This window comes from Lemur catta, chromosome 12 (genome assembly GCF_020740605.2).
Source record: "Lemur catta isolate mLemCat1 chromosome 12, mLemCat1.pri, whole genome shotgun sequence".
In the NCBI taxonomy this organism is placed as follows: Eukaryota; Metazoa; Chordata; class Mammalia; order Primates; family Lemuridae; genus Lemur; species Lemur catta.
The window spans coordinates 734985-754644 of NC_059139.1; the positions used below are offsets into that span (position 1 = coordinate 734985).

The 19660-nt window shown below is 66.6% G+C and overlaps 2 protein-coding genes across 2 annotated transcripts in view; one reads left to right on the top strand and one right to left on the bottom strand.

Annotated features, from left to right (window-relative positions):
• Positions 1-1001: 1001 nt before the first annotated feature.
• SLC6A19 (solute carrier family 6 member 19) lies at positions 1002-16602 on the top strand. The gene is given in 14 exon segments (XM_045565686.1): positions 1002-1269; positions 7144-7284; positions 8786-8923; positions 9841-9890; positions 9892-10023; positions 11196-11306; positions 11484-11596; positions 11952-12057; positions 12059-12081; positions 12168-12324; positions 13514-13718; positions 13801-13960; positions 15584-15746; positions 16239-16602. Coding segments are annotated over 14 exon segments (1905 nt in total). The 5' UTR covers positions 1002-1067; the 3' UTR covers positions 16443-16602.
• Positions 16603-17414: 812 nt separating this feature from the next.
• Positions 17415-19660, bottom strand: part of TERT (telomerase reverse transcriptase) — a 51124-nt gene continuing 48878 nt past the window's right edge. The window contains exons 17-18 of the mRNA XM_045565940.1: positions 19322-19520; positions 17415-17734 (exon numbers count right to left, since the gene is read on the bottom strand). The gene's annotated coding sequence lies outside the window, so the exon portion shown is untranslated. The remainder of the gene's footprint in view (positions 17735-19321; positions 19521-19660) is intronic.

The window sequence follows — 19660 nt, forward strand, 5'->3', positions numbered from 1 at the left end:
CTCCTCCGTCTCTGTCTCTGTCTCTCTTCTTCCTGCCCCCCCCATGCTCCCAATCTGTGCTCCCCCCAGAAGCCAGATGTTCCTAACCGCAAACCTGATCTCTTCCTTCCGGCCTCTACCCTTTCTGAGTTTCGGCTGTGTCCTGAGGACAAAGGTCAGGCTCCTGAACCTGCCCATGGGGGGTGGGAGCAGCTCCCTGCAGGTGGGACCACCCAGATAACAGGCGGAGAGGCCTGAAGGACAGTGGGGGGGGGCTCTGGGCAGGTGCTGCCACTCAGGAGGGCCAGACTGTCCTTGTCCCTGTTCCTCCTGGGCCCCTGTGTCAGCCCACGGTTCCCTGTGTCTCCCGCCAGCCCCCAGCCCAGGGCTGCCCCCACAGTGCTCTGTGGAAGGACGGGAGTCCTGCTGTCACCCGGAAGGCAAGGGGTCTGGGGTGGCTTCAGGTCCAAGGGGTCTGGGGACCCAGAGGTGGCCAGGGTGGTTCTGGGCCCTGTGATGAGTCCGGGGCCTCCGTGCCCAGCCTGGAGAGCCCCCCTGTGGGCACCCTGGGTCCTGGCGGGAACCCCTGGCCCTTCGAGCAGCTATTTAGTGCCCAGGGCCCGGCGGGCTGGGCTGCGAGGGGCGATGCCACCCCCAGGCCACAGCCCCACCAGGGCCCCAGCGGGAGAACTTCCTGCAGGTGAGCCTGTGCGGCCAGGGGCTGGCGGCAGGGGCTGGGGTCCCGCTGAGCCAGGCGGGTCGACAGATAGAGCCTATTTGCCTGGGATCCTTCCCCAGGGGAGTGTCCACGGGGTCACCGTGGCCGGGAGGGCGGCTCACCTGCGCGTTTGCACAGGGGGAGGGGCGGCCAGCGCCCGCACAGCGGCCGAGGGCGGGCGCCCCGCAGATAAGGCATTAACAGTCCCGCTGGACGCGCCCTGCAGATCTGCTGACGCCTCCTTTCTGCCCAGGTGCCTGGGCTGAGGTGCCAAAGGTTCTCTATAAAGTGCTGGGGCTCTCAGCCCACGGCCACTCGCCCTCTGCTCCCGTCTGCCCACACGGTGCGAGGGACCGGACCCGTGACCACCATGGTGAGGCTCGTGCTGCCCAACCCCGGCCTGGAGGAGCGGATCCCCTCGCTGGACCAGCTGGAGACCCTGGAGCGCGAGGAGGCCAGCTCGCGGCCCCAGTGGGACAACAAGATGCAGTACATGCTGACCTGCGTGGGCTTCTGCGTGGGCCTGGGCAACGTGTGGCGCTTCCCCTACCTGTGCCAGAGCCACGGAGGAGGTAGGCCGGGCGGCGGGCGGGCAGGGGCGGGCGGCGTGCCGGAGTTCACGGGAGACGGTGCCACGCCGTTCCCACCCCGGCTCTCTGGCCGTGGCTGAGGCAGCAGAACCCTGCGGGGCTGCAGGGGGGGCCTGTGCCACCCCGAGAGCGAAACCTGCCCTGAGGGCGGGAGGCGGGACCAGCGGCCCCCCAGGCAGAGGGAGCAAGGCCAGCCCCTGGGCACACACCTGGTGAGGCACCTGTGCATCCTCCTGCCCCCTAGCCATGGGGGGGTGCCCTGTGGCCCCTGGGACAGAGGCGAGAGCTGGGCTGGGGCAGGTGACCCGGATGGACGGGCGGGTGGCCAGAGCCTGTGCTGCGGGACTCCAGGCCCAGAGCAGGGGGGCCGCTGAGGGCCCCGCTCTCCCCAGCTGATCCCCCGCCACCCCAGCTGCAGGACGTCCCTCTGTCCAGCCTCCTGGTGGCCCCTTGGGGGCACGGGGGGCACCTGAGTGTTTCCCTCGGGTGCCCTCGTGCGTCTGACAGATGCTTCCAGGCCTGTGAGACCCCTGGCCCCTGCCCTGAGGTGCTGCCCCTGGGACCCGGTGGCAGAGGTGGCCTTGGGCCCGGCGGGCACAGCTGCTGCCCCGTGTGTGGGTGGCCAGTCTGGGGTGTGTGCACAGAGGGTGGCCTCCTGCGGGTTTGTAAGGGTCTTCTTTTAAATGACGTGCACTCGATAGTGGTGGCCGTATCTTTCCTAACCTTGAAGGACTCTCACACGGGGTTTGTGACGTCAAAGTCCCCGACGAAGAGCAGAGAGGGTCGTCCTGAATCGGTCCTGCCTCCTGCTGGGTCAGGGGGTCGGGTTTGCGTGTTGGGGTGTGTGCCGTCCTTCTCTGAGCCGGCGGGGGTCAGCCTGGCTCCCAGGAGCGTGGCGTGCTCGCCCTGACCCCAAGGTTGTGCTGTGGGGGGTGTCGCCGCAGAGCCACACTCGGAGCCTCTCGAGGACAGATGCAGCAGGGCAAGGACAGACGCGGCAGGGTGTCCGGGGCCCTGGTTCTCGGGGCGGGGCCTGGCAGGGCTGGGCCTGGGTGCACAGGGTGGGCCCACCTCCCCCCTGCGGGCCATTCTCCCCGGCCCAGACAAGCAGCACCTGCACCGGCCTCTCGCCTGCTGGGACACTAGGTCCCCTGCTGGACTTTGAGGGCCACTCGTCACTGGGTCCCCAGCTGCGGTGATGGCAGGTGGCACCCAGGGTCAGGCCACCCCTCTGGCCTGGCGGAACACAGGTTGCTCTGCTGTGTGCTGGCCAGGATCCCCCAACCCAGACCCTGCAAGGACTGAGGCCCCCGAGGGGCAGGACGGGGACACTGTCCGAGGGCTGGTCTGTGCTGCTTGGGGACTATCCCCAGCGCACCTGTGTAGTGACGAGGGTGACCCGGGTGTGGCTCTGGCCGGAGCAGGCAGCTTCGTCCTGTTTGGTCCTTCGGGATTGGAAAATCCCCACACAGGTTTCCAGTCTCCACAGCCTGACAGCTTTGCCTTCCCAGGCGAGCACAGGTGGCCCGGGACCCCCTTTCCCAGGGCGGAGCCTCTCCAGAGCCCGCTGCGCCCACCCGCCCCGGGGCTCACCTGGAAACAGGCATTGGGGTGTGGGGTGTGGGGGCGGCAGCAGGAGGTCTCGGGACGCGCCCACTTGCCCCCCCTACCCCCGGTCAACTCCGCCCTACGTGCTGGTCCGGTCACCCACGGTGCCCGAGAGAGCGGCACAGGTGGCATCACCTCCACCGTTCTCCACCAGCGTCCCCGACGCAGGCCTCACGCTCAGGCACGCAGAGCCCACCGCAGTGGGGCCCAAAGCGCCGCCCAGCGGGAGAGGCGGCATGTGGGGGGCCCGGGGCCTCCCCTGCGAGGACCCCGCCTGCCCCGCCTCACCCGTTCCCGCTGCCTCCTTGCTCCCCAGAGCCCGGCTGCCCAGCCCCCACCCAGGGCTGCTGTCCTCTGGTCCTGGCCCCACGTCTCTGTGCTCAGCAAACCATCCCGCGTTCACCGGGCGCCCCAGACACCACCTGCTGACAGAGGAGGGGACAGCTTGGTCCCCGCTCTCAGAACCTGCAGCTGCCCCTCTCCCTGCTCCTTCCCCTCCTCTTCCCTCTTCCTCCTCCTCTTCTCTCCTCCCCCTTCTCCCCCTCCCCCTCCCCTCCCTCCTCCTCCTCTCTTCCCTCCCCTCCCCTCCTCCTTATCTTTCCCTCCTCCCCTCCAGTTCTCCTCCACCACACCCTCTTCCTCTTTTTCTTCTCCTCCTCATTTCCTAATTTTTCAAGAAAAGAATGAACTATGTTTCTGTGCCGAGTGTCTTTTTTCTTCCGGGCACTGTCTCTTGTCCCCGTCCTACCGTTATCTCTGCCATTTGCTTCCAGCTGTGAAAGACAAAGACCAAAGAGGCGGTGACAGGAGGTCCTGGTCTCCGGGGACCTTTGGAACCACCGCCCGCCTGGCAAAGCCTCCAGCTCCCGGGGACACCGATGGGCAGCTCCGCGGCACCTGCCCCACAGTGGGAGGAGTAGGGCTTTACGGAGAAAATCTGTCCCCCTCGGGACTTAGTCACTCAACATCCTTGAGTTTCTGGAGGGAGACTCACTCCCGGGGCTGAGTCCCTCGTCCCAAAGGGGAGCGCTGCCCCCAGGGGCCCCAGCCGAGCCAGCAGCTGCCTGACTCCCAGGCCAGGCTCCGTGTGGGCGCGAGGGAGGGCCTGGCACACATTAGGGTGCAGTGGGCGTGTGTCAGCCCGTCCTTTCGTTCACTGCTCTGTTCCCAGCCTGACCCACAGAGGTCAGAGATGGGGCCCTCTTGTCCCAAGGAACTTTCAGCAGGGAGGACCGTCGGGAGCAAGGGGCCCCAGCCAAGGCATCCCAGAAGAGGGGGCATCGAGTAGGGTTTTCATGGATGAGTAGGAGTTTTCCCAACAAGTGTTTAGGGTTGGGTCCTGGAGGGCAGGGGATGGAAGGACATTAGGGAACCAGGCACTTGTTTCTTCCTGGTAGTTTTGCCCAAAAGAGTTGCAAATCTAGCCCCTGGCGCTGTTGCTGGGATCTCAGGTGTCCCTGCGGGTGAGCCTGCAGCTGCGGCCCCACCCCTGGGGCCTGGCTCGTGGGTCTGTCCTGGACCCTGTCACTGCTCTCTGCTTCTACCTCGCGGACGAGCCCAACGTCCGGCCAGCATGTTCTGCTCCCCTTGCCCCTCTGGGGTCCCCGAAGGAGCCGGTCACTGGAGCCCAGGTCAGAGAGGGGCTGTGGTCGCTGGCCTGGGGCCAGGACACTGCAGTGACAGGTGATGGAGGGAGGAGGAGAGAGAGGACAGAGAGGAGACAGAGGTAACCTGGGAGAGGGAGGATGAGAAGGGATGGCAAGGCCACATGGGAAAGTCCCTGAGCACCTGGGCTCCCCCCTCCCCCGTCCCGGGGAGAGCACCAGCTCAGGGTCAGACGGGGGGGGGGGGGGGGGGAGGGGGACAGGATGGGGGGACGGGGGCTAGGGATTGAAGAGATTTGGCGGGACACAAGCAAACAAGTTGGCGGGGATGAAGTGCTGGCTCTGCCAAGAGGGTCCAGGCTGCACAAAGTGGCACGTCGGGGGTGTCCCTTCTATGACAGCGGGGTGAGGAGGGACCCCTACTGTGGGAGCACGTTCTCAGCCCTGCCCTCTCTGGGCCGGTCACCCCGGCACCAAAGGGTGGTCCTAGCAGAGAGCCCCAGGTGCCAGGGGAGAACCCAGCCGCGGGCTGGGCTGTGCTCTGAAGGTGGCGGCTCAGCCTCAGCTCCCGCTGTCCTGGCCGAGTACTGGTGACCTCCGACCTCCCTAACCACAGCGCTGCTGTCTCTGGATTGTGCTCTGAGCCTGCACCTGTGGCCACCCCGCCGGGGTCGGGCGCACGGGACCAGCATCTCCCTGTGGCCGGCACCTTCCTGCCCTGAAGCCACAGGATCCCTGAGGCGGGGGAGGGCTTGCCGCATGCGGCTTTCATCCTGCGTGGAGACGGTGGCATGCACGTGGTGGCACCGTGTCCCCGTCCCCCACTTGTCCACTCCTGCCATGGCCGGTTGGCCAGTGCTCCGCTAGGGCCTGGGTGCTGCGGGGCCCACGGGCCTGCTCGCCGCCAAGGGGCTCGCGGACGAGCCCAGCCCCTGCAGCTGCCCGGTGACTGCAGCTCTGACAGGAAGCTGACCCTCTTCCCAGCTGGGGTCTTTCCAAAGAGACGGAATTTAAAGGGGCGGGCAAGCGTGCGCGTGAAGCCCTTGCAGACCTTACGATGCTTTGCGACTCTCACCCGCGTCAGCGGTCCTTGCGCCGGCTTTCCTAAGGACGCGTCCAGAGCAGCACGCCCGATTGTCACAGAAATGGAGCATTTCCCCTAGGGTTAGCGGATCTCTATCTTTCATGTATTTCAAAGCAGTCCCCGAGCAGCTTTCCAGCCCACGTAGACACCCACGTGGACCTCGGCGTGGCCAGGAGGGTGGGGTCCTGCCACGTGCTTCCCCTGGGCTGTTCCATCTCCTCTCGCCGGTCACCAGATCCCAACACAACCCAAACGTCACCACCGGTCAGTGTTTGCTCCTTGACAGTGCCACGTTAGAGCCCACGGTGACGGCCACGTCTCCTGCGGGACAGAGCCCGTGTCGGGATGGAGGCAGACGTGTCTGAACACGGTTCTTCTTTTCAGTTTTCTGTTGTCATGCCCAGAACACACATGACATACAACTTGCCTCTGTAATCACCGTCACACGCCTGGCCCGGGGTCCTACACCCAGAGCCACAGGCCCGTCCACCAGCCTCCTGCAGACGCTTTATCTTGTCCACTGTGGTCCCCGTGTCCACCTGTGCCCCTGAGCACCCCACCTGTCCGAAGCCACCGTGGAGGGGCCCATACCATGTCTGTGTTCTGTGGCGGGCAGATCCACTCAGCGTAGGGGCCGCAAGGCTCACCCGTGTGGTGGCAAATGACAGGGCCGCCCTCCTGGAGGCTGACCGTGCACCGTGCGTGGATGGGCCACGCCGCACTCACGTGTCTGTCGGTGGACGGTCGCGTGGCCTCAGCTACACGGAAAGCGCTGCTCTGAACACGGGGATCTGCTTTCAGTTCCCCGGGGACAGCCCCAGAGGGCACTGCCGTGTCCTGCGGTCATCCAGTTTTTACTTTCCGAGGAGTCACCATGCAGGTTTCCACGGTGGCTGCACCGTGGACCTCCCCGTGTGGCGCCATGCCAGCTCCTCCACGCTCTGCCAGCCCTGTTACCGTCTGTTTGCATGACGGCAGCCGTCCCAGCGGGTGTGAGGTGGCCCCGCACTGTGGTTTGATTTGCACTTTAAGATAAAGGACATTTGGTGTCACAGACGAGCCACTGCAAGCTCAGGGATGATCCTTGTGACAAAAAGAGGACGGGTCTCCTTCCAGGCACGTAGTGTCGCCAGGGAGCAGCCCCTTTCCCGGGTGAACTGCCTGGCAGAATGCTCTTGGGCAAGAAGGGGCCGGGGTGCGGCTGGCACGGCGGGTGGGCGCGGCCCTCTGCCGTAGGGCTGGCCGGCTCGCAGGCCAGCTGCTCCCGGGCAGCAAGGGGACCGGCGAGTGTCGATTCGGTGTTACCACGAGGGCGCCCGCTGCGCTGTGCTGTTCAGTGCATGGGGATGTTGGTGGAGCCTTGGCGAATGGCCACAGCTCCCCAGGGTCCCACAAGTGGTCTCAGCCCGTTGGATGGCTGGGACTGTCCGGCTGAGCCGTCCTTCCGGGACGTGAGTCAGCTCTGACCTAGTGCAGTGGACGGGCCCTCACGCCCCAGCTCTGTCCAAGCCTTGGGGGGCCGCTGCCGACCCAGACCGAGCTCCCACGCCCCTCCCCCAGGTGCCTTCATAATCCCCTTCCTCATCCTGCTGGTCCTGGAGGGCATCCCCCTGCTGCACCTGGAGTTCGCCATCGGGCAGAGGCTGCGCCAGGGCAGCGTGGGCGTGTGGAGCTCCATCCACCCGGCCATGAAGGGCGTAGGTGAGTCGCGGGCCCCCACCGGGGCTGCAGAGCCTGACTGGGCGCCCTCCCCGTCTGCCCGTCTGCCCGGGGAGCGGAACATCCCGGGTCCGTCCCCACCCCAGGCCTCTGGGAGCCTCGTTAGAATCTACGGGCGGGCACTTGGCAGTGTCTGGGCCGGGCCACTCCTGGTCTCCAGGAAACAGCCAGGGCAGCAGACGCCACTCGAGGCCCTGGCGGCACAGGCACAGGGCACTGGGGGACAGCAGAGAGACCACTGCCGGCCCAGAGCAGGCTCCACCAGGGCCCGGCACCGGTTGGGCGCTGGCCGCCTGGTCTCCCTGCCCCCATCCCCTGCCCAGACTCAGGGAGGAGGCCCCCGCAGTGACCCTGACCCCAGCTGTGGTCACTCACTCAAGCCCTGTGACCTGGGGGTGGCCCAATATGGCTCACTGAGACCTCAGGATACCCATAAAAGAGCTCCAGCTGGAGGAGGGAGCAGGGTCCCCCAAAAGGGATTCTGAGCCCAGGAGGCATCGGCCCTTTGGAAGCCTGGACGCCCACGCCCACCTCCTCCCACGCCCACCTCCTCCCCACGCCCGCCTCCTCCCCACGGCCACCTGCTCCCCATGCCCACCTCATCCCCATGCCCACCTGCTCCCCACGCCAGCCTGCTCCCACGCCCGCCCGCTCCCCGCACCCGCCCCCTCCCCACGCCCACCCGCTCCCCACGCCCGCCTCCTCCCCACGCCCCCCTCCCCGTGCCCACCCGCTCCCACGCCCACCTGCTCCCCACGCCCACCCGCTCCCCACGCCCACCGGCTCCCCACGCCCGCCTCCTCCCCACGCCCTCCCGCTCCCCACGCCTGCCGGCTCCCCGCGCCCGCCTCCTCCCCACGCCCACCCGCTCCCCACACCCGCCTCCTCCCCGCGCCCGCCCCCTCCCCACGCCCACCCGCTCCCACGCCCACCTGCTCCCCACGCCCGCCTGCTCCCCACGGGCACCCGCTCCCATGTCCACGCCCACCTCCTCCCCATGCCCACCTCCTCCCCACACCCACCCGCTCCCATGTCCATGCCCACCTCCTCCCCATGCCCAGCTGCCCTGGCCTCCCGTTCAGTTTTCAAGGCCTCCTCACTCTGTTTCTCCCTCTTTTGTCCTTCCCCATCTCAGACTCTCACATTCACACACGCGCGCGCGTGCACACACACACACACACACACACACACACACACACACACACACTTGGTTTTCAATTTAAAATGTGAAGACAACATGGAGCAGCTGGATGGCTCTTTGCAAAGGCCCTGTGGCCACCTGCCCGCACCTGCTCAGTGGAGGTGGCAGGAGCCCCGGGGCTCTGGGGGGTCAGGTGCGCGTGTCTGCTCATCCCGGCCACCTGGCTTTGCTGCTCAGACTCGGGAGCAGCTCCCTGACTGCCGGCCCTGGCTCCCAGGGCTGCCGGGGTGGGCAGGGGTGGTGTCCTCGGGGCCACTCTGCAGCAGCCGTGCCCTCCCACAGGCGTCGCGTCCATGTTCGTGTCCTTCATCGTGGGCCTGTACTACAACACCATCATCGCCTGGGTCATGTGGTACTTCTTCAACTCCTTCCAGGACCCGCTGCCCTGGAGCCAGTGCCCGGTCAACGAGAACCAGACAGGTGAGCCCGCCCCCCGCCGCACCCACTCGACGGGCAGACGCGCACCCCTGAAGGGTCACCTCTAGTTTTCTGAAGCGCAGACGGTCACGGATCAGATCTGTCACCTCCCAGAGCACCGTCATGGCAGTCGGGCGTCCCTGGCAGCCACAGTGCGGGAGAGAAGCCCTCAGAAATGGTGGCTGCTATGTGGGGTGGCACAGTGTGTCGTCGGGACGCCACTGTGGGACCCGGTGTGCGGGCTCCGCCACGCCCCGCCGCTCGCCTCCTGCCCAGGCATCCCGAGGGTCTCTGCCCACGCGTGTCTCCCGAGTCGCCCAGCCACCCGTCCTGGTCCTCCGAGCCCCGTGCCCTGCCTGTGGCTCTGCCGGGCCTGGGGCACGTGCTCGGCCCCCCGCAGTCACTCGTCACACCAGCGCCCGGGCCGCCACTTTGGCAACCTCTGGGGCCGGGGCTGTCACCAGGGCCCCAGTTGGGAACAGGCAGGGCCTCTGTCCCCTGCCCCAGCTGCCCTCGGGCTGTCAGGGCCCCGTCCCACCCTGGCGGGGGGCTCAGCGATTAGACGCCTTCCCCGAGAAGGCTCTCAGGGTGGGCCACGACCTGGAGAGGCCCACGGTGCCACGGACGCGTGGGGCTGGGCAGGGGCCCAAACACGCTGGAACCTGCTGTGTTGCTGACGGCCGGCCGGGGTCAGGCAGGCGGGAGGGACCTGCTGGGACAGGCGTGTTGGCGTGTGTGGACGTGCATGTGTGTGGGGTGTGCATGCGTGCCTGCATTCCCGTGCACTCGTGTGCATGTGCTTGGTGTCCGTGCCTCTGGAGCGTGGCTGGCACTTCCTCCAGCTCAGGGCCCCGTGGCGCCTGCTCCCCCCGTGCTCCCCTGGGACACCTCCCTGAGGTGCGTGCACGCCGTCTCCGCAGGCTACGTGGACGAGTGCGCCAGGAGCTCCTCCGTGGACTACTTCTGGTACCCGCGAGACCCTCAACACCTCCACCTCCATCAGCGACTCGGGCTCCATCCAGTGGTGGATCCTGCTGTGCCTCACGTGTGCTTGGGGCGTGCTCTACGTGTGCGTCATCCGCGGCATCGAGACCACCGGGAAGGTACTGTGGGCGGGCCAGGCCACCAAGGCCAGCCCCGAGGGTCCCAGAGCCCCCCATGCCGCTGTCTCTGGCCTGGCACACGCCCGGCTGGGAGGGCCCTGTGCTGCCCCCAGACCCAGCAGGGACCTGGTGCTGGCCTGGCGCTTCCAGACACACGGAAAGCTCTGTGCAAGAGCGACCCACACACCCAGCTGGGCACAAGGGTCCCCATGGGGACGACAGGGAAGTGGGGAGGGAGCGGGGCTCCGACTGCCCAACACCGCAGAGAAGGGAGCCGGGAGTCCCCCTGGGAGCCCCTTCCCCTGGGGCTGCTCTGCCTGAGGGGCCTGGGCTCCGTGTCCCCTGTGGACACCTGCCCCACACACCTGCCCCCACACACAGCCCCACACACCTGTCCCCACACACCTGCCCCACACACCTGCCCCCACACACAGCCCCACACACCTGCCCCCACACACCTGTCCCACACACCTACCCCCACACACCTGCCCCCACACCTGTCCCACACACCTGTCCCCACACACCTGCCCCACACCTGCCCCACACACAGCCCCACACACCTGCCCCCACACACCTGCCCCACACCTGCCCCACACACCTGTCCCCACACAGCCCCACACACAGCCCCACACACCTGCCCCCACACACCTGCCCCCACACACCTGCCCCCCACACCTGTCCCCACACACAGCCCCACACACCTGCCCCCCCCACAGCCCCACACACCTGCCCCCCCCACAGCCCCACACACCTGCCCCCCCACACCTGCCCCCCCACACCTGCCCCCCCACAGCCCCCCCCACAGCCCCACACACCTGCCCCCCCACACCTGCCCCCCCCACACCTGCCCCCCCCACAGCCCCCCCCACAGCCCCACACACCTGCCCCCACACACAGCCCCACACACCTGCCCACACACCTGCCCCACACACCTGCCCCACACCTGCCACACACCTGTCCCACACACCTGCCCCCCCACACCTGCCCCCCCACAGCCCCACACACCTGCCCCCACACACCTGCCCCCACACACCTGCCCCCCCACAGCCCCACACACCTGCCCCCACACCTGTCCCACACACCTGCCCCACACACAGCCCCACACCTGCCCCACACCTGCCCCACACACAGCCCCACACCTGCCCCACACCTGCCCCACACCTGCCCTGCAGGCTGTGTACGTCACCTCCACGCTGCCCTACGTTGTGCTGACCATCTTCCTCGTCCGGGGCCTGACGCTGAAGGGCGCCAGCAACGGCATCGTCTTCCTCTTCACGCCCAACGTGAGTCCCGCCGTGCGCTCTGCTCCGACCCCCGTCCTGGGGCCCCCGCGGCCGGCCTGCTCCCCTGCCCCGCGCCGGGCTGAGGGCTCAACCCATGCCGCGCCCGCAAGGCTCAGGGCTCCCCGCGAGCCACGGCCGGTCCTCGCAGCGCACGGCTGAGGCCTGTGTCTGGTGCAGGTGGCGGAGCTGGCCGACCCGGTCACCTGGCTGGACGCGGGTGCGCAGGTCTTCTACTCCTTCTCGCTGGCCTTCGGGGGCCTCATCTCCTTCTCCAGCTACAATTCCGTGCAGTGAGTGCGGGGCAGCGGGCATGGGGGGCTCCCAGGAGGGTTATGGTGCCGTGCCTCGGTTTCCCCGTCAGACTGCGGGATTCTATTGCGAGGATACAAAGAGGGGAAAGGCAGCGGCACTCGCTGTGCCGCGACCAGTGACCGGCTGCCAGGCCGGGGTCCAGCCGGGCCACCCGCAGCTCCGGCCGCGCCCGGTCCTTGAGCAGCCGGGGCCTGGCCCGGGCGCTGCCTCCGGGGCCTCCTCAGTCCCGGGGACCAGCTCGGGGCCGTGCGCGCCATTTCTGCCGCACCGTGTCCAGCGCGGGGCTGGCGTCCACACGGACGAGGCGCGCGGTGACGCTGCCGTCCTCTGCAGCAACAACTGCGAGATGGACGCGCTGGTCGTGGCCGTCATCAACGGCTTCACGTCGGTGTACGCGGCCACTGTGGTCTACTCCGTCATCGGCTTCCGCGCCACCCGCGCGCTACGACGACTGCTTCAGCACGTGAGTCTCCCCTCGGGCCCAGGCCGGCGCCTGGGGTAGCCTGAGGGCCCGGCCCGCGGGGCCGGCTCAGCCTCGCTCCTCCCCAGGAACATCCTGACCCTCACCAACGGGTTCGACCTGCCGGAAGACAGCGTGACCCCGGAGAACTTCCTGGAGATGCAGAGCTGGTGCAACGCCAGTGACCCCGCGGCCTACGCCCAGCTGCAGTTCGAGACCTGCGACATGGACTCCTTCCTCTCAGAAGTAAGTGCTCTGGGCCTCCGGGTGTGACTCGGGGCCCGCAGCCAGGGAAGGCGGCACCTCGCAGGCGCCCAAGGGTGAGGGTATCGACGGTGGCCCTGCTACGGTAGCTGTGCCGGCCGCGGGACAGCCCGGCGCCAGCTGGAGCCGGGGGCAGCGGGATCGCGGGCTCTCTCAGCCCTGTTTCCCAGGGATGTCAGAGGGCGCCGCGTGCCGGATGCAAAGGCAGGACGGGCCAGACGGGTGCAGGGTCTCAGCTTCCTTCCTTTTTTTAAAAACAACTTTATCGAGGCGAAATTGTGCACAGTTGTGTGTGTCACTGAGACCCGTCACCCTGAAGGCTTCCGTCCGCAGTGGCCCCGCCCCCAGCCCCAGGGCCCCCTCCGCTGCTTCTGTCTAGAAGTTCCACAGACAGGGAACGCGGTAACACGGCTGTCTTCCCCGGGCGGACACTCGGGGACTCGCCGGGGCTGCGGCATCCGCACTCTCTCGGCCACCTGCACGCCCCCTTCACACTCTAAAGCCGTCCACAGGGCAGCGTCGCTGGGGGCCACGTGTCAGCACCCTGTCCCTGGAACTCACACAGATGCCACTAAGTTGCCTCAGGGCCCCTGAGACCCCCACCAACTCCTGGAGCGACTCCCTGCGGGGAGCCCTCCCGAGACACACAGCCAGGGCCCCCGCCCGGCCACCAGGCCCGGGGCGAGCCGGTGCTGGTTCCGCTGACGGTCCGGGGTCCCTGCGGTGCCAGATGCTGACACACCCGCGAGGCTGTGTGCACTTGGGCGCCCTGACCCCGGCTGACGGCCGCCTGAGCGTGGCCCCCTGGGCATGTGCTTAGGTGACTCTCTCAGGTGACGTCTCTGAAGCTTCCTGCGTGGGGAGCCCGCCAGGGTCAGAGGGCCCATCTCCGCCCCGGCGTGGCGTGGTGTGGTGACGCGTGGCACGGGTCCCAGCGCTCGGGCTCCCCCACTGCTGGGGGATGGGGCCACTCGCTGCTTGTAACTCACAGCTCAGCTTCGCCAAGTCCACTCGGGCCTAAGACACACGATCTAGTCGCTTTGCAGACGGCTCAGACCCACGCGTCCTTGCCCCGGGCGTGGCGGGCAGATCCGTCGGGGGCGGTCACACGGCCAGCACAGGGTGGGGGGCGCAGCGGTGCCAGGCGGCCCCGTGACTGTGCCCCCCGCAGGGTGTGGAGGGCACGGGCCTGGCCTTCATCGTCTTCACTGAGGCCATCACCAACATGCCCGTGTCCCCGCTGTGGTCGGTGCTGTTCTTTGTCATGCTCTTCTGCCTGGGCCTGTCCTCCATGTTTGGGAACATGGAGGGCGTCATCGTGCCCCTGCAGGACCTCAGGATCGTCCCCCTGAAGTGGCCCAAGGAGCTGCTCACAGGTGGGTGTGCGGCCAGGTGGGCGGGGCCTGGTGGCGGTGTGGCCCCCGTGGCGGGTGACCCGGCTCTGCCTGTGGCCCGCAGGCTTCATCTGCCTGGGGACCTACCTCCTGGCCTTCATCTTCACGCTGAACTCGGGCCAGTACTGGCTGTCCCTGCTGGACAGCTACGCCGGCTCCATCCCCCTGTTCGTCATCGCCTTCTGCGAGATGTTCTCTGTGGTCTACCTGTACGGTGTGGACAGGTAGGGAGGCGGCTGGCGGTGGGGGTTCCCCAGGGGCTTCCAGGCGGGACCTCCAGGGCCCCGGAGCTGCGGGGGTCCTGCCCCAGGGGAGCAGCAGCCCCCGGCACCGAGGTAGCGAGGCGGGGGTGGGGCCAAACCTGGGGCCCCAGGCTGGCGGATGGGGACCCCAGCTCCCAGCCAGCCTGGCCGGACGCCGTCCAGGAGCCATGCAAGCCGCCCCGCCCCTCCAGGTGCGGCCAGACCTGTGTGTGTGCAGAGGGACATACTAATGGTGTGTTAGCAGACGGGGCAGATCACCTGGGGTGGAGGGGAAAGAAAGCAACCACGAATTAAACTGTGTAGCCAAAGTACACTGAGTCAGCGAAGGGCAGGAATGAGCCAGAAACACGGCTGGACCCACACAGAGAGAAGCCAGGGGCCCTGGGGGTGCAGGAGGGGCAAGGACAGACACGCGGGACCATGAGCGCCAGGGGCGGCTGGGGCATGTAGAAGCTGGCTCAGTCCAGGCCCTCGGAGCAGCCCCCAGGGCTCAGGGCAGGTGGGAGAGCAGAGGGGCAGGGAGGGGCCTCCTGCTGCTGGGACCATGACGCACGGGGCTCCTGGCCTCGGTGTTGCCCCGCCCAGGGAGGGCACCGGTGCCCTGCACCCCCAGGGTCCCTGGGCAGGAGCCCTCCTTGCTCCCTGGCACTCCAGGCCTCACTGGGGGACACAGGGCTCCCGCAGGCAACGGGAGGCAGGCAGTGTGGACGCATCAGCCGGCCGCTCCCCCAGACGTCATGCACGGCTGCTGGGCGAGCCGCGAGACAGGCACTCTTGGTAGGCGCTGGGTTGGAGACGCCTTTAGACATAATCTGGCAGCGTCTATGAAAATCAAACAGGGCAGGCCACGCCGGCTCCTCCTTGGGGAGACCCGCCCTGAGTCCGAAGGCAGGAGCAGGCGGGTCTGTGGACGGCACGCGGGTTGGCCGTGGTGCGTGGGGACAAAAGTCAAACCTGCCCAGGACAGTGGCGGGGGGTTAGGGACGCAGGGGCCACATACTCTGACATCACATGGATATCCACAAAGAGCGTTCAGGTCCGCGTGCGGCGTCAGCCCCAGGCAGCACCGCTCGGCCGTGAGGCTCGTGCACGGTGGGCTGAGAGTCCCTGGGAGGGAGACCGAGGGACCAGCTCCGTCAGCACAGGCGTCCGGGGGCTGGCGTGGGTGAGAATCCCACAGTGTCCGCTCGGGTCCCTGGAGGCCACAGGCCAGCGCAGGTTACGCGGCGCCTGTTCCTCCCTGACTTCCACGGTGCGTCCCTCTGTGCAGAAATCGGCATCGGCCCTAGGCCGGGGGAGGGCGGGGGCTCCGCTGGCAGAGCCGAGGCAGGTGTCTGAGGCCCCCTCTCCATCCCCCCTTCCTCTGTCAGTGACCGCCCCGGGACGGGGTGGGGACAGGGACACCGCGGTTGACAGCCTCCCGTCAGGGCACTGGGAGGGCGTTGCTGAGGAGGCGCAGCCGGGCCTGGACGGGGGCCAGGGCGGCATGAGTGTCTGGCGGCAGAGGCGGGACCGTCCTTTGCTGGAGGAGACTGGAGTCCCGGCGGTGCCGCCAGTGACGGGTCCCTCTGGCCTTGCCTGCAGGTTCAACAGGGACATCGAGTTCATGATTGGCCACAGGCCCAACATCTTCTGGCAGGTCACGTGGAGGGTGGTCAGCCCGCTGATCATGCTGGTCATCTTCTTCTTCTTCCTCGTCATGAAGGTCAACGAGGAGATGACATACAACGTCTGGGACCCCAGCTACGTGAGTGCACGGGGGGCTCTGTGACTGTACGGGGGGGCTACGCGAGTGCATGGGGGTGGGGGCATGGGGGTGCTACATGAGTGCACGGGGGCTCTGTGACTGTACGGGGGGCTCTGTGAGTGCACGGGGGGGCTATTTGAGTGCACAGGGCAGGAGGGTGAGTGCATGGGGGGCTCCGTGAGCACATGGGGGGGGCTCCGTGCGTGCATGGGGGGCTCCGTGACCGTACAGGAGGCTATGTGACCGTACAGGGGGCTACGTGAGTGCACAGGGCAGGAGGGGTATGTGAATGCATGGGGGGCTCCGTGACCGTACAGGGTGGCTATGTGAGCACATGGGGGTGGGGGCACAGGGTGGCTATGTGAGTGCATGGGGGTGGGGGCAGGGGAGGCTGGAAGAGCCTCGGGCTGCCCGCCCCACCCCCGCAAGCCCTTTGCCCCGGACAGACCGCGGCTCCTGACGCGCCTGTTCCCCATGTGGCTCTCTCCCCAGGAGGAATTTCCCAAGTCCAAGACGGTCTTGTACCCAGACTGGGTGTACGCTGTGGTGGTGGTCGTGGCCGGGCTGCCCTGCCTCAGCATCCCCGGCTTTGCCATCTACAAGCTCATCAGGAACCGCTGCCAGGGGCCAGGGGAGCGCCAGGGGCTGGTCAGCACGCTGTCCACGGCCTCCATGAACGGGGAGATCAAGTGCTGAGGGGCCCAGCCACAGTGCGCCGTGGACTGTCGGGAGGGGAGCCGGCAGGCCCCTTGGGGTGGTGGCTGGGCTGCACATGCGTGTGTGAGCGCATGAGTGTACACTCATGTACGTGTGTATGTCATATGCACATGTATATTGTGTATGCATGTGTATACATGTATTACATGTGTGTACGTGTTTGTGCACGTGTGTATACATATTTATATGCGTGAATGTGTATGTGTGAGCACACATATATGTATGCATCAGTGTACTGTGCATGTGTGTGCATGTGTTCCATGTGTTTGTGTCTGTGTACATGTGTTTATGCATGCTAGTGTGTGTATACACACATGTGTGCATAGGTGTCTGAGTGTGTGAATGTGTATGTGTGAGAGCACATGCATGTATGTTTGCACTGTCCATGTGTATATGGGCACACACGTGTTTGCATGTGTATGTGTATACATACACATGTGTGAGCATGAACACATGTGTCTGTGTGCATGTGTACACATGTTTACATGCATGTATACATTCATGCATGTGTATACATGTTCCTGGTGCACACACATCCCAGGGCCCAGCCTCCCTCTGTGCTTGTGTTTGCCAGTGACATGGCGTGGACTGAGTCCACGGGGGCAGACCCGGTTGGACTTGCCATGCCCTGCACACGCCACACGGGGAGTCAGAAGCTGCAGGTGGAGAGAGGCACCTGCTGGGCCTCACCTGCGTGCACAGCGGGGACTGCAGCGTGACGGCCACCGTGGCTCCTGGGGCCAGTGCTTGTGCCCGCCTGCCCTGGCTCCTTCCCCTCGCTGGCACTGACCTGGGGACTCCCAAGGCGCAGTCAGGCCCGGCAGCACCCGAGGAGCCCTGCAGAGCAGCGAGTTTGGGAGGACTCGGCCGCGTCCTCCGGGGTCCTGCCCTCAGTCATTGCCCTGGCGCCACAAATCGATGAGCAGTTAAATAAAACTCCACTTGGCATAATTTAAGGCAGAAACCAGGGTTTGTGTTTTCTTAAAAGGATATTAACCATGTGAATTTTTAGCCAGGTGTTGGAAAAGGCCGGTTACAGGGTAACTCAGCTTGGCCGCCATCCCTGAGCGCCCCGGCCGTCCTGGGCACCAGCAGCGAAGCCCCCGAGGCCCCCGACCCACCAGGCCACGGGCTGGAGCCCCACTGGGGTCTTCTCTCCGCCATCATGGGATGAATCTCTTCGGGGATTTGGCATCCAGGGTCAGGCCAAAGGCACTGCACACAAGGTGTTCCCTCAATGAGCTGGTCACCTCTGCTTTTCATGGAAAAATCTGGAAGTTTAAAGTTTAAATTAAGCTGGACTTTAAGAATTTTCAGAGGCAGGACAGAGAGATTTGTGGGTCCTGGTGCCACATTCCTCCCCGGCAGACACTCGGCCACTCTCGCCCCTTCCTGGCACCTCAGTCCCGCCCACAGGCTCCAGCCCTGAAGCTCCCTAGAGCTGTGCAAGGTCCCACGGAGGCGGGGCTGGGAGGTGACCCCCGGCCCCACCCAGCCCGCGTGCTCCTGGGGACACAGCCGGGCAAGGCCAGGTGCCCACCTCGTCCTTTCCCAGAGCTTCTGGCTCGTGGCTGGGAAACGCTGACCACACCCTGTCCGGCCTGTCTGCCGGGGAGGCCCCGCGGGCGAGGGCGCGGCTGCCACAGTGACCGAGTGGGGACCCCTCACACCCGCCCGGCGGGCTGTTTCCCAGGCGTGGGCCTCTTTGCACGTGTGGGAGACGCAGAGCGTCGTGGGCGCACAGTGGCCTGTCTAGGCCGTCACCGCCACCCACTCCTCTTCCTCGTGCTCAGGTGCAGCGGTCCAGACGCAGGAGGGAGAGCCACGGGCGACCCGGTGCCCCGGAGGGAGCGGTACGGGTGGCGGGCCGGCTCCTCCCAGGTCTGATGTCGGGGTCTCCAGTGAGGAGGCCTCACGTGGCCCCACAGGGGACATTGCCCCCATCCTCAGCCAATTTCGTACTGTGTCCTGACTCCTCCCTCATGCTGGAAGAGCCGTTGTAAGATGGGCCTGCCTGGGCCTCAGGACTCGGGACCGTGGCCATGTGGCAGGGGGACGCGCTGCCAGGGGGCGTGTGTGGCAGGGCATCACGGTGCCGAGGGCCGTGCGGCAGGGGGACACGGTGCCCGGGGGCGTGTGCAGCAGGGCGTCGCGGTGCCCAGGGGCACGTGCGGCAAGGGGACACGGTGCCCGGGGGCATGTGCGGCAGGGCGTCACGGTGCCGAGGGCTGTGCGGCAGGGGGACGCGGTGCCAGGCGCGTGTGGGCTTCGTCTGGGCCCTGGGAGGAGCGCTGGGGGGAGGCCCAGAGTCCAGGGGTGCCCAGCGGGCTGCTCAGAGCTGAACTTGCCCAGCCTGGGCTCACGGCCTGTCCACCCACGGCCCTGCTGTGCACAGCGGGTCTGTCACCCGTCCTGCCAGTGGCCCAGGGTGGCAGTGGGCGGGGGTGGGAGGGAAGCCCTGGCCTCCCGAGAGCAGCCCCGGCCAAGGGGACCAAGCTCCTGTCCATGGCAGATGGCCTCGCACCCAGAGGGGTTCCTCAGCCCCTGAATGGAGACGTGGCACCCTAGGGTGCTGGCCATGCCCCCCTGGGCACTTAGCCCAAGACACCAAGTCCACGGGCACAGCAGAGCCTGCACCCGGCTCCTCATGGCCGCTTTTCCCTGACAGCCAAGCCCTGCAAGCAGCCCGGATGTGCTCCCGGGGCGACTGGGCTGGACAAGCAGTGCACGGCCTCGTCCCAGCCCACGGCCCACAAGCCCAGGAAACACGCCACTCGCGCTGGGGCCACCTGCCAGGTCCCCAGACGGTGCCCCGTGGAAACCAACCCAGGAAGGCTTCTAGCCACAAGTCTACTCACGCAGCTGTCAGGCAATGACGAGGCTGAGGAGGGAGGGCCTCGGCTGATAGAATGTTCTGGATCTTGTGCCAATGCCTGCATCCTGCCGTGAGGCGGTCCCAGAGCTTTGTGAGACGTCACCATCACAGGAAAGTGGGTAACAGGTGCGTGGGGTCTTCTCTGTGCTGTTTCTTACGGCGTTACATGAGTCTACAATTACCTCAAGATCACAAAGTTAAATAAAAATAAGCAATTTTTAAAAACAACTGAATGTGCCCCAGCCTTGGGAGTGCTAGGTGGCCCCGGCAGGGAACACAAGGCTGTCACTGAAATGGCTCTCATGGTGGTGGCACCAGGCTG